Below are 14,032 nucleotides of genomic sequence, written 5' to 3' on the forward strand. Positions count from 1 at the left end.
AACACTGGTTTTTCTTGCAAGCTACTGACTTGAACCTCCAGCCTTTTGGTTAGCAGCCAGATGTGTTTGTCAACCATTTGCACCAATGTGTTTTTGCTCATAAAGATACGACGTTGCTTTGTGTAAGGCTTTTTCCTGCCTAGCTGGTGTACCTTCCTGGCTCTTGTTCTTTCCAGCTGACAGTGTGCGCCGGCCGTCTGTCTTTGTCTTTATCAGTGCGTGTTGTTCAACTTCATGTTGTTTTTCCTCTCAATTGTGATTTGGGTGAAAGTTTACAGAGCACATTGATTTTCCATACAGCAGTTTATACACAAGTTTGTTTCATGACATGGACTGCAGTCCCCATGGTTCAACCCCATTCTTTTGAACAACTGTGTGCTATTCCCCCATGCAGACGTCCTGCATCCACTGAGCCGTCCCCTGTTGATGGACACCGTGGTGGTTTCCAGTTCTCCGCTCTTACAGTGTGGCCCTGAACTCCCTGTGCATCCTCTGCACACATGTGATAAACAGTTTGAACAGTTAATTAATGACAGTGCCCAGTTGCCTGCAGCGTGCCGTGTGTATGTGTACTTGGTGGTGGTGTTCTACCATGTCCGTTTCCCCATGCCCTTGCCAATTCTGACTATCCAACCTTTTCTGGTTTTGTCTGTCTGTGGGTTTATGAATACTTTCTCCTTGTTGCTTTCATATCTGCTTGTTCTTTCACTTATTCAACATGTGTTTCTTGTGCTCCTACTATGTGTCAGGCACTGGCCTAAGTACTAGGACTGCAGTGGTCAGAACAGCATGCCCCTCAGTGCTCTCCTTCCCGTTTGGCACATACTGTTCAGAGAGGTTAAGAGACATTCCTAGGATCACCCAGCAAAGAATGTAACCTGGGTCTGTGTGGTTGCAGTTTGTGGCTGTTCCCTCTTGAGTTGTACCTCAGACGGACATCTCAACCCAAGGTCTGTGTGCTCTTCCCTGACTGCCCACTGTTGAGTCCCCCTGCTGACCACAAGGGTCTGCAGGAGTGACAGTCCCTGGGCAGGTGATGTGGAGCGCCGCCACAGGCCAGGCTGTGCTTGACCAGACCCCATTTCACCCTCAGTGACCCGCTTCAGTCAAATCTCTGCCCGAGAGGCAGGGTGGGCCGCTGCTAGAATCAGCTTCCCTTCTTGGTGGCTGAATTTGCCATCTGTTTCTCTGTTTCCTGAACTTGGCCTTCCAGCAGGCCTGCCCCCTGCCTTCTGCCACCCACCCCAAACCAAGCAAGTGAAAGAATGAGTCTGTGGTTTGATTATTTTTCCTCTGGTTGCCATATGTCAAGCAAGCCTGAAAGTGCTTGCTATGTGCATGCTTCTAGGGGATGGGGGAGTGGGAGGGGAGATGTGGGAGGGCCTGTGGGGGGGGGGGGGGGCGTGTGTATTTGGGAGTCCCCAAAGGAGCTCTGGTGGCGTAGTACCTAAGGCATCTGACTGCTAACCAGAAGGCTGGGGGTTCAAACCCACCAGCCACTCTGCGGAAGGAAGGTTGGGCAATCTACTTCTGTAGTGATACTGCCCCAGAAACCCAAGGAGGAGTCGCTATGAGTCATATTCGACTCGACGGCAGTATTTGGTTGGTTGGTTGGTTGGATGGGGACATAAGTCTGTGTCTGAGTGGGTTTAAATAGTTTGCTGTCTCTTCTGTGATCGGGTATCTGTGTGTTTGTGCTGCTTCTTCCCAAGTGTTGATTTCAACAAAATGTGGGCATAAGGAAATAGGGGGCTGAGGAAGGACCCACAGGTTTCTTGCCTGCAGCAATCATCTCATGAAAGGACTGCCGGGGAGTGGGGAGGTCCTTTGGTGAGTCCGAGTCCCTGTCCTTCTCCTCTGACCGTCTGCCACCTCCTCTCTCAGAACATGCTGCCCAGGAAGACTGCCCAGATCCTCATGTGCTGAGGTATAAGTGACTGTCAGGGTGTCATGTGGCCTTGCGTGTGCAACAGGAGGTCCTGGGCAGTCTGACTTCCTCAGCACAGCCCTGCCTGCTCTGAGACCTTGGTGAGGTCATTTCATCTGAGCCTCAGCTTTTCTATCTGTAAAGTGGGAGCAGGAAGGCCTCCCGTGGAGGGTGTGTGGGTACGGTGAGAACGTTTCTGTCCCAGCATCTGGCACACAGTAGGTGCTTAATAATCGTTATTCTCAGCCCCTCCTCAGCCCTCTCATACGGTGAACTGTGTGCGTCTGCTGGCCGTGGGGAAGGGTCAAGGGACCAAAGGAGAGGGGACTGACGTTTACCAAGTGCTTGCTGTGTGTACTCCAGGCCCTCTGCTGGACGCTTACATGTGCGTTACCTCAATGAGCCCACACGGTGACCCCCCCAGGTAGCACTGTTATACAAACCCACTGCCATCGAGTCCACTCCACTCATAGCGCCCCTACTGGACAGAGTAGAACTGTCCCAGTGTATCTCCAAGGCTGTACGTCTTTCAGAAGCAGCTGCCTCATCTTTCTCCTGTGGAGTGGCTGGTGGGTTCAAACCTCCAACCTACTGCTTAGCAGCCCAGTGCTTTAACCACAGCGCCACCAGAGCTGCTTAGGCACTATTAGTCCCCCAGTTTACAGCAGAGAAGACTGGGACGGGAGAGGGGAAGTGACTTGCTCAGAGCCACATAGCCGAGATTTGAAAGAGTACTTGCCACTCTGTGCCATTGTCTGGGGTGGGCTCAGCCAGGCTCCAAAGTCCTGCAAAACTCAGATTTCTCCAGGCCTCCCTGCAAGGCTCCCTGAGCATTCCTTGGCCCTGTCCCTTCCACAGCGTACTCCCCCCCCCCAACTTTCCATCTCCCATCTCCAGCCACCGGCTGGATCCTTCAGCCCAAGTCCCACTCCCAATGAAATGGGAAAGGAAGCCCGGGGATTGTGCTAGCCACCTTCACACCCATCAGCTGGCAAGCCCTGGGACGGACGTTGAAGTTATTTCCCTGTGAGATGGATGAAACAAGGGCGTCTCGAGGGGGGCTAGTCCATGGTTCCCCGGGAGTGTGGGAACCAGTGCAAACTTGACTGGTCCCCAAAGCCAAGGCCATTCCCTGGCCATTTTATCTGAGAGTCAGGTTCAAAAAAACCCCAAAGTCTAGTACTTTATATGCCTTAATAGAAAATGGCTTGAGTTTGCAGGTATATCCACCCCCCTGTTGTATTTTTGTTATAGTGGCACTAGATAGCAACAGCTGGGTGCCTTTAACACAGATGTTTAGTCTCCTGGGGTAAGGAGGCTAGCAGTCTGAGTTCAGGCAGCTGGCTGTGGGTGAAGGTTCCTGTTCCTTGGCTCTGTGGGGATCTTTGTGGGGCACGGGGTCTACCCTCTCCCACCTCTGCTTCCTCCTCTGGCCTAACCTCCTTTTATATCCCAAAGGCAATCGGCTTGAAGCACACCTACATGGATGTAGGCTCTTGAACACTTGGACACAACAAAGGAAGCCCAGCCCCAGATGTTGTTGTTGTGGGCCGTCGAGTCGGACCCAACTCATAGTGACCCCTCCTTGGGTTTCTGAGGCGGTATCACTACAGAAGTAGATTGCCCAACCTTCTAAGGAGTGGCTTGGGGGTTTGAATCGCCAGCCTTCTGGTTAGCAGTCAAGTGTCTTAGACACTATGCTACCAGAGCTCCCAGTCCCAAAAGTAGGGATTCGGATTTACAACACAGATTTGGGGGAACACAGTTCAGTCCACAACAGCAGAGGTTCATCTTGTCTGACTCTGTGTAAAGCACGGGGACCAGATGACACTTCCCACATGCAGTCCTCTTGCACCCTCCCAGCCAGCCGGCCAGCAAGGGCACCCCATTTCACAACTAGGAAAGCTGAGGTTCGTTCGTTCTTGGCTGAATTGTTAGTTATGTCCATGTGTGTCTCCTAACTCATGGGGACGTTCACCTTTGCCTTCCCTCCTGGGCCTGAGCCCAGTGCCTGTACAAGGTGATGCCTGGGAATTGTTTTCTGAAGGAGGAACGAGGAAGGCAGGGCTCTGGGTATAATCTGGGGAAGAATTAGCTCCCTTTAGCCCATCTGTCTTGGAGGCTCTCCAGTGCTACTCCCCTGAGTCCAGGACACTCCCCCAATCCAGTCCAGGCCATGCCCCCCCCCCCCCAGTCCAGGCCACCTCTTTCTCATGGCCTGGCCTGCTAACTTCCTCCTGTCCCTTCTGTCCCCACAACCCAGTCTCCACACAGCAGCCAGTGCCATCTTTACAACTCTAGTCCCCCGAGTGGCTTCTCATCTCACCCAGATTTGTGTCCAAGCTCCTCCCCTCTGCATGTCTGACCCCTACCTCTTCCACCCTGTGCCCTGCACACGCCTACCCTGCTCTTGCTGCTCTGGTCCTCTGCTGGAACATGTCAAGCTCTTTCTGCCCTCAGGGCTATGTACATGCTGAGCCTTCTGTCTGGGCCATTTCCCCCTTAGCACTAGGGGGAGTTGAGGGCCCCCCACTCCCTCACCTCCTGCAAGTTGCTGTGCATTCTGTCATCTTGCTCCCTTGCTGGGACTTATTGTGACCCACAACACCTGTTTGCAGGTTTATTGAATTTATTGTTTTCTCTCTGGACTGCAAGTTCCGTGAGGGCGGGGCCCGTGTGTCTGGAAACACAGTTGGCCTCTTAAAAGTTTGTAGAAATAGCTTTGAAGTAGGTACAAATTTTACAGAGGGAACGAGTGAAGCTCAGAAAGGTTGATCACCCACCCAGGATCACACAGCAAGGATACTGACCCTAGGCTGCAAAATGCATGCTCCCAACCCCTCTTCTTGCCTGTCTAGAGAACAGGAGCTGCTGCCAGGCTCTTGGGTTCACAACTGAGTGTGGACCACATGAATCTATATGGGTATTCTGTGTATGTGCACGCACATGCACGTGCGTGTGTGCATGCACGGATATAAGCCTTTGGACAGAGAGGACCCCACACAAACGGTGTTGCCCATCCACTTCACAGTCTTCTTGGCTTCTCCATCCCTCCCTCCCTGTTCCTTTGTGCTGCCATTGGCTTCTTACGCTTTCATGAGATCCCGTTACTAGGCATGCCTGCCCCTTAACCTCTACCTCCCATGCTTCCAAACTGGACCCTGAAACACTTGACACCATTGTTAGTCTTCCAGTGTACAAGCTTTAATCAATGTTGCATAGAAATCACTGTAGTAACATGTTCCTGTAATAAGATTGACTTCTAGCATTCCACATGTGGTGGTATCTCTCATTCAGATGAAACTGACACAGGAACAGGCCGGGGGCATGTCATTTCATCAGTTGTATTTCCTCCCTAAGGAATAGGAATGAAGTCACTTAACCTTCTCCTCTGAGTGCTTCTTTGTAATTGGGTTTGGGACATGGGGGGATGTTTAAGACTATCAAGGTCCTTTTGACCTATGTGAATGTACCCATTCATCTGTGTCCTATCCATTCATCATCCAGCCATTAGTTCACTCATTCTATCCATTTATCCAACATTCAATTCAACTGTATCCCATCCAGTCCAGACCAGACAAGTATCTATTCTCTGTCCAGTTACATCCAGCTGTACAGCTGCGTGTCCAATTCACCATCCATCAACCAACCAAACTTCCAGCTATCTCCATCCAGTTAATCATCCTGTCAAACATTTACCCAAGCAACCAAGTCATCCATCCAACCTACATCAGTCTGATTCATTTATCCAGCCAGCCAGCCAATCACATATCCATTCAGGTTTCCACTCATCCAGTTAATGTCCCCTATCCATCCACCAGAACAACCATCTTGTTTTGTTTGCCATTGAGTCGGATCTGACTCATAGCGACCTCTCCTTGGGTTTCTGAGGCAATATCACTACGGAAGTAGGTGGCCTAACCTTCCTTCTGAGGAGGGGCTGGTGGGGTTGAACCGCCAGCCTTCTGGTTAGCAGTCAAGTGCCTTAGGCACTATGCTACCATGCTTCTATAATCCATCTACCTAACCATCTTGTAATAGATTTTTACACCCAGTCATCCCCCAGCCACTCATCCATGCTTCATCTAGCTAATCTGCCCTCCTCCCGAGTGTCCTATCCAGTTTATCGAAAGAACCAGTCCATCAACACATCATACATTCAACTAGCCCACTGCCGTTGTTCCGCCTTTCGCCCTCTTTTCCCTCGCCTGGTCCCCTGTGACCTGGTTGAGGCAGAGCCTGCACCTACCTCACCCACCCTCAAGGCCCAGCTGGGCTGCTTCCCTCGTCTGCAGGGGCCTGTGGCTCTTCCCTACCTGCGCGAAGGCCTGCGCTCGGCCTCTTTGTTCTGTACGCCTGCTGGTTCCTCTTGACCTTCCTCTTGTTCACCTTTCTTCTCAAGGGCTTTCTGTTCTTGGAGTGGCTGTTGCAAGGGGCAGTGACCCGCGTGGGGGAGTTGTGGGAGTGCATGGCCTGCTTGGGCCTTGGTGGCAGGACAGGGTTTGGACTCAGGCTTTGGGGGCCGGCTGGGCTTTGGGAGCCGGCTGGGTTGCGGTGGCTGGCTGGGCTGCGGTGGCTGGCTGGGCTGCGGTGGCTGGCAGGGCTGCAGTGGCTGGCAGGGCTGCGCCGGCTGGTTGGGCTCTGGCTGGGGCTCCGGCTCTGACTGCAGCCCTCACACCGGTGGCTACACTTACACTGGCTGCAGATGTGACTTCGGGACCGGGAGTTGCTGTAGGGCTGGGGTTGAGTGATGGGAAGGCTCTGCATCTTGGGGTCCGTGGGAGGCCACGCTTGGAGGAACAGAGGCCACCTCCTCCTCTGCCAGTAGGCCCAGCTTTACAGGAGCCCTGCAGCCCCCGGTTTTATAGTTGGGGCCGATTGTGATGGCATAGGACACAGGATGCGACAGATGTGGCCCAGCCCTGGGCAGAGCCCCCTGCTCCCCACCCCCCACTCCCCAAGGCAGGGTAGCTCTCAGAGGCACCCTGGGCAGTCCGTCTGTTGCAGGGGCCCTTGGGCTAGGTTGTGCCGGGTCTCCATCCCCGATCTCAATCCTCACTGTTAGACCTGGGCCTTCACCTCCTCAGGCCCCAGTTTCCCCATCTTTGTAGAATAGGGCCAGTAGTCGTACTCACCTCATAGGGATGTGGGGAGAATTAAATGAGAACCTGTGACCAGTTAGCTCGGGGCCAGCACACAGTAGGAGCTCAGTAAATATTGTCTGTTAGCAGTGCCCACACTCTGTCTTATTCTGCAGTAGCTCTAATTCTAGGAGCACAGCTCCAACCCCAGTAAGTGTATGGTTGGGTAGACGGAATCCGTGGATATTGTGAACAGTTAATGTACTCAGCAGCTAACTGAAAGGTTGGACATTCAAGTCCAGCGGTGCCTCAGAAGAAAGGCTTGGCAATCTGCTTCTGAAAAGTCAGTCACTGTAAACCCTGTGGAGCCCAGTGGTGCTGGGACACACATGGGATCAATCAAACAGCAGCTGATTGGGTGGGTGGGCGAATAGTGGATCAGATGGATGATTAGATGGATAAATGGACTGATGATGAATTGATTGGGTTATTAGATGGATGATTGATAAGGTTAATTGAATGGACTGATAGTTGCTCCTGGGGTCTGCCTGGCAAGCCCACCTCCCCATCGAGAGCCAGGTTCAAATCCACTTGACACTGATGTGTACTCTTGGGTAGGTCACTTTGGTTTCTGAGACTTTGTTTCCTTATCCGATGAAGTGGCCTCCTTCCTTTCCTTCTGGGAATGTCTGTTCAGTCACCGGAAGCCACTGGGAATTGGTTTCCCTTCCTTCAGTTCCCGGTCCTGCCTCTGTCCCTCCCTGTGAGCATGCTACACTGTGCTCATTGCTATTAGCTGTTGAGTCCTGACCCCATGCACAGTGGAACGCAACGCTGCCTGACCATGTCACATCACACGGTTCTAATGACACTGTCTCCTGCTCAGACACCCCAGCCGCTCGAGAAGACAGCCTAGATCTCTCTCTGCACATGAGACCTTGTTTCAAGTCCCCCTGACCTGGTCCAGTACCTCTCAATGCACTGGCCCATATCTTGGTCAGTGACCTCGGGCTCAGCCCTTGGCCCTCTGGGCCTGTACTTCTGCAGGTCTTCCCATGGAACTCCCTGTCTCTATCTCTCCTCCCCAAGCAAGCCCCAGCCCAAGTGCACCTCTTGCTCCCCACGGTCATGTGCAACTCTGCCTCTCATCATGAGTGGTTGTTATTTGCTTTCTTTGTGGTTATTGCTCAGTAAGCGTATTGCGTCCCATACACGGTAAGGGACCTTGTTGACAGACAGTGTCACCTCACTGCCCTCGAACCTCACAACGAGGTTGAACTGTGGCCCCAGAAAACATATCTCCATCCTAACCCCCATTCATATATGACCCTGCTTGGAAAAGGATCTTTGAAGATGGGATGAAGTTAAGAATCTCAATACAAGATCACCCTGGATTATCCAGTGTACCCTAAATCTAGTGACAGTGTCTTGTAGATGTCAGAGGAAAAGACACACAGGGAGGGGGAGGAGAAAGAGGCCACGTGAAGGCAGCCTGGGCCCCCAGAACCTGGAAAAGGCAGGAAGAGTCCCCTCTCCAGACAGAGACTGGCCCTGCCAACACTTTGTTTGATTTTGCACTTCTGGCCTCCAGAACTGAGAAAGAACAGATTTTTATTGTTTCATGTCACCTAGTTTGTGGTGATTTGTTATGGCAGCCACGGGAGACTAGCAATGGCTCAGAGAGGTTGAGTAACTGGCCTAGAGGACCACAGCTTGTCGTGCAGAGCTGGGATGTAAGTCCTCACGATCACTCCCAGGGCCACATGGCTGGCTTGGTTCTAGTGGCCCAGCCTCTTGTGGAGGCTCAGTGGAGAGGTGCTGGTTCTGGACCTCCTCCCCAGCCCCACTCCGTTACTCAAGGGTATAGTGTGGAGATCGGGGTCCACTGGCAGGACCAGCCTCTCTTTGGCACAGCCCTCCTTCCCATGCAGTCCCTCCCGACACCTGCCCTTCCTCATCGCTGTGAGCTGGGCTTAGGACAGAGGGTGTTTTATTCATTCTGGGACCACAGTGACTGCCGCTGACCCACATACAGCAGAGCTGCTTTCTGAGTGAATGGATGGGCAAGTGGGTCTATGGGGCTTACACAGGGACGGACCTGGCTGACAGTAGGAGGTGTGAGTCACGGGATAACAGGGGCCTCTTCCTGCCCTCCCCTTTGCCACCTGCCGTCCGCAGGCTCTGAGGCGGCCTCACCCTCGGGTACCTTCGGGTCTGAGGCAGCTAGCCCCCAAGGAAACGGACACCTCCCAGAGTGCTGGTACCCCCAGGACCTGCTCAGGATCCTCCCGGGGCCCAGTTGGGTGATGCTTAGGGGCTGCTGAGAGAGCAGGGCAGGGCAGAGATCATATTTGTCATTGTTTTTTAAAGAAAGGGGTTAAGGGAGCTGGGGCAGGATGGGTGACACTTTGACGCTGTCGTAGAAGGAGCACTGGGTTGGCAGTCAGAGTCAGAGGACAAAGGGCCTGCTCCACCTGCTTCCAGCAGCCTCTCTGGGCTCTGTGGGCTCATCACTGTCACGGGCCATTGGCTCTCCCCTGGAGCTAGACCTTGATGAAGGCAGGAGTGAGCCTCCTGGGGGGGGGGTTCCTGTCCGAGGGGGGCTGAGACAGGACCAGACCCCTCCACACACTGACCCAAAACCAGAGCCAGCGAAGCAGAGGGACCTTTCACCGTGACCCCAATGGCAGTACCCTATTAATTGCAGCCTACATGCTGAGCCTGGTCCTACCCAACCTTTCAGTTTGTTCTCCCGACCAACCTGTGGGATAGGGACCACCTTGCCCTTAAACAGAGAGTGACAGTGACTTGCTCATGTTCACACAGCAGAAAAGAAACTTGAGCCAGGTCTTTAAGAGAGTGTCCACAGAGCAACACAAGGGGGCTGACTCACTGAAGGAGGTGACCCTGGAATCCCCTGCCTGGGGGCTGAGGTGACCTCCCAGCCCTGGCCAGGACATTTCCACCTCCTTGTGAGTAGACCTGGTGAGACCCTCCAGCTGGGCTGAGAACAGGGTCACTGAGTCTAGATGTTCATTCTCAGCGACTGTCGAGGCCACACACACACACACACACACACCCCGTGCACGCACGCACACACATCTGCACGTACAGAACCAAGAGGGACGAGGATTCCTTGGAGAATCTTTATTGACTCTTTTCTGAAAGTTCTTGGCTCTGGAGCAGCAGCGAGCACCCCGTCTTGGGCCATCTTTGCGGGTCAGGAGTGCACCGGCTTGGGCTCCTGGCTCTGCTGGATCACGGGCCCCTCCTGGGCTCTCTCTTCCTGCCGCCCGGCCTCCATCAGCAGCAGCTTGCCCTGCACAGGGATCTCTTCCTCCCCTTCCTCCTCCTCTTCCTCCTCCTCCTCCTCTTTCTCGTCCTCCGATGACAGGGAGAAGTTGTCCTGACTCATGCAGGCCACGAGCTTCTTCATGGAAGATTCACGGCCCCGGCTGTGGCTTGAGCTAAGCTTGACACAGTGTGAACCCATTGCCTGTGCTGGCTGCCTCTCTGATTCAGGGGAAGAGGCAGCTGGACTGGATGCTAGGCCCACAGGGTAGCAGGCAGGGCGCTGACATCACAAAGGGGCTCCTGGAGCCCCGCCCCCCACCAGCTGACATCTGACTCAAGCCTCAGCCACCAGCAGGGCAGGGCAGGGAGGCCAGTGCCAGGTCCCCCCTATACCACCTTGCCTGCCATGCTGTCTCCTCCCTCTGGCCCCCTTTGCCCTGGTGAAAGTCCAAATATTGTGACAGTCACACAACATTGTGAATGTACTACACACCAGTGAATTATACACTTTAAAACCGTTGACTTCATGTTATGTGAATTTCACTTCCAATTTTTAAAAAAGGAATTGTAGATTCCAAGTTGAAAATACAAAGTCCTAACTTTAGCTGGGATGAGGGATGGGGATAGAATTTCTGGAAGTAGGAAGGGGGCTGTTGAGAGTCTGTGGCAATGGGGTCAGAATGGAGGTTACCTTCAGGCAGGGTGAGAAGAGTGCCTGCTGGGGCCTGCTCTGAGTGGTCCTTACACAGGTGTTCTCATAGGGAATAATTCACCCAGCTACACACTTCAAACAAGCTATACCACGATGAAACGGGAAAGGGGCAGAAAGCAAAGCCCTTGTAACTCTTCAGAGCCTGCAAGTGTGGTCCACTACAGCCACCCTTTGGAAAGCAGCAGCTCCCACACTTTTTGGGGGCCACGAGTCTTTTTGACGATATCACGGCACTGCCCCGTCCCAGGCCGCACATGTCTGTATGACACAGTTTCAGCATGGCAGTGGTTTAGCGCAGGACTCACGGACCGTGACTTTAAGGGGATCTGGCCTTTCTGAGCACTTGGAGTCCATCTTCTAACATGGAAGTCAGATCTTGCCAATTTTGTTCTAAATCCCCCACGATGTTTGTGGTAGTCTATTTGCAGGCCCCTAAAATAACCCCGTCCTGATCTCTGGGACCTGGGTCTGAGCCTGGGACCTGGGACCCTTTAATGGCAAAGACTTGGCAGATGGGAGTCAGGCTCTCGGGTTAGATTATCCAGCTGGGGCCAGTTTATTCACCAGTGTCCTTCAGACAGAAGGCACTGTGACCCCAGAGGCAGTGATGCGGTGAGATGTGGCCACAAGCCCAGGAATGCTAGCAGCCACCAGAAGCTGCCATGGCTTTTCCCCTGGAGCTCCAGGAGGCCCTGGCAACACCTTGTTTTTGTCCCAGTGATACTGATTTCAAACTTATGGCCTCCAGAACTGAGAGAGTAAAATTTAAGCCAAGTTTGTGATCATAGGAAACTAATGCAGCATTCCACCTCAGCCTATCCCAGTAGCCGACCGACAAGGCCTCGTGATCCGGCCCCTCCTCCTGCTCCTGGCGTGGATGCTCCTCCTGCTTCCACCACCCACCTCTTCCTGGAGCCCACCCAACCTGCTTCCCACTCAGGGCCTTTATCCTCCTTCCTTGTCAGGGTCCAACTCACTTCAGTCGTCAATTGAGTCACCCTGGGATCTCCAGATCTGCCCACAGGCCACCCAGCGCCAACCACTGACCCCTGCTTTGTCCCCTCACGTCACACTGTCACCCACGAGGTAGTGACTTGTTCTTTGCTGTTAACTCCCCAGTGTTTTAAAACCATGTACACTCTGTTAAGACAGCCACAAGGGGATTTTTTGATCAGCTGTGACAGGTTCACCCACCTTTCTTGAACTGGTGGCACTGTGGTTAAAGCATTGGGCTGCTAACCAAAAGGTTGGCGGTTTGAGACTAGCTGTTCTGCAGGAGAAAGATGAGGCAGTCTGCTTCTGGGAAGACTGACAGCCTTGGAGACCCCATGGGGCAGTTCTGCTTGGAAACCCGATGGGGCCATTCTGCTGTCCTATAGGGTCACTATGAGTTTGGAGTCGACTTGACGGCAGTCGAGTTGGGTTGGTTGGGTTTTGGTCTGTGACAAGTTCACCCGCTTTTTCTTGGAGCAGGGTTAAGGTTCTTCCGGCTGAGCCTAGCCTTGGCTAAAGACCTCTGGGGACTGGGGGCCGTGAGTGAATGCAGAGGTCATCAAGGGGCAGTGTGCCCACTGGTGTTCAAGGCCCAGCGTCGAGCCCTGGCTCCTGGTGACGGAGGACGCTGAGTGTCGTGGTCACGCGCGGTGCCGTCCCTAGCCCACCACCCCCTCCCTAGAACCAGGAGCATGGGCTGCGACCCGCCCATCCAGGGGAAGCCAGGCGCCCTTGTGCACAGAGGAGGCCTGCAGACCAGCGAGTTTCTTGTCAAGCTTTATTTGGCAGGTGACTTGTGCACATTGTTCTCAGGTCTTGTGGGCTCCTTGGTGACTCAGGGCTCAGGCATCCAGTGTGGGGGGATGGTTATGGCCTCGTGTGGTGGTTGTGTGGCAGATGACTTGTTGTTAACCGCTAGCCAGGGGTGATGGGCCTGGGAGGCTTAGTACCGTCTGTATCTCCTCCTCATCCTTCTGCAGCCTGGGGGGAAAGGCAAGTTGCGGTTAAGAGGTGCCCCAGGAGTTGGGGGGGGGGCTCGGGGTCTTCCTCCCTTGGAGGCTAGCAATGGAGTTGGGGGCCCAGGGAATGGGTGAGGCGCACGGTGGGGTGTGGGGTGTGGGCCCCTCCTGTGAGCCCACCTCTGCGATGCCTACGCCTGCAACAGCGGCGGCGGCGTCTGCCGCAGGACCGGCGCCGCCGTCTGTGGATGCGGTACAGCCTCCTCCGGGAGCAGCGCCTGCGCCTAGAGCGACAGCGGGTTCTGTGGGTCCTTGCGTGGACCTGGATGCTGTCTGGGCTCAGCCACTGCTCCTGCTCTTGGTCCTCGCCTATTTGCTTCTGCTCAGGGTTCTGCAGCCTGTACCCCTGGCGCAGATGCTCGCTCGGGCTCCTCGTGCGGTAGCGGACCATCTTGCTCGGAGATCAGGCCGCTCGTAGGCGGAGGCTGCAGCTGGCCTTGGGGAGGGGGAGGAGGGCTGAGGCCTGCCCACCTGCTCTTGGTGTAAATGTTGGTCTGGTTTTCGGGGCTCCCTGGGGGCTTGTATATAAAGGGGGCCCCCCACTATGACCTGGCAGCCCCGCCCAATGACGACCCCGCCCCCTCAGCCCCCTCTGTGATGGCAACAGGGAGCGTCACAGGGCAGGGGGGCACAGCGAGGAGCCCTGGGGCCCAGGCTCGGGGCTCCTAGCGTTGCCTGTCTCTGGTCCCTTTCAGCAGGTGGGATTCCCAGGTCACTAGGAAGAGCATCAGCTTGTCGTGTTCCAAACCCCAGCCCCCCTACTGTCCAGCTGCCAGAATGCCCACATGGTCTTCCCTGAGGCTACCCCACCTCCCTCCGTCTGGGGTTGCCACGGCCTGGGGTTGTGTTCAGTAGCAGTGGGTGTGGGATGGGCCTCTTTTACTACTTATCTAGCCACACATTGACTGTGGAAATGAACACCGTATTAACAATAATAGGAGACAAATGACCTGTGGTTACTATGGGCCACCATTTACTCCTAGCTTTCCATACACTCATTCATTGA

The 14,032-nt window shown here is 54.2% G+C and overlaps 2 protein-coding genes across 2 annotated transcripts; both read right to left on the reverse strand.

Moving 5' to 3' along the window:
• Nucleotides 1-6,187: 6,187 nt before the first annotated feature.
• On the reverse strand, nucleotides 6,188-6,694 carry TNP2 (transition protein 2). Its single transcript, XM_007939732.1, has one exon. The coding sequence runs from the start codon at nucleotides 6,692-6,694 to the stop codon at nucleotides 6,188-6,190; it is 507 nt and encodes a 168-aa protein (XP_007937923.1).
• A 3,534-nt stretch (nucleotides 6,695-10,228) lies between these two features.
• Nucleotides 10,229-10,501, reverse strand: PRM3 (protamine 3). Its single transcript, XM_007939733.1, has one exon. The coding sequence runs from the start codon at nucleotides 10,499-10,501 to the stop codon at nucleotides 10,229-10,231; it is 273 nt and encodes a 90-aa protein (XP_007937924.1).
• Between the last annotated feature and the right edge of the window lie 3,531 nt (nucleotides 10,502-14,032).

This window comes from Orycteropus afer, unplaced genomic scaffold (assembly GCF_000298275.1).
Source record: "Orycteropus afer afer isolate SDZICR_OR568_19922 unplaced genomic scaffold, OryAfe1.0 scaffold00061, whole genome shotgun sequence".
NCBI classification, from domain to species: domain Eukaryota; kingdom Metazoa; phylum Chordata; class Mammalia; order Tubulidentata; family Orycteropodidae; genus Orycteropus; species Orycteropus afer.

Excerpts from the sequence above, each read along its gene's own strand:
- PRM3 (XM_007939733.1), bottom strand. The coding sequence starts at position 10,501 with ATGGGTTCACACTGTGTCAAGCTTAGCTCAAGCCACAGCCGGGGCCGT.
- TNP2 (XM_007939732.1), bottom strand. The coding sequence starts at position 6,694 with ATGCAGAGCCTTCCCATCACTCAACCCCAGCCCTACAGCAACTCCCGG.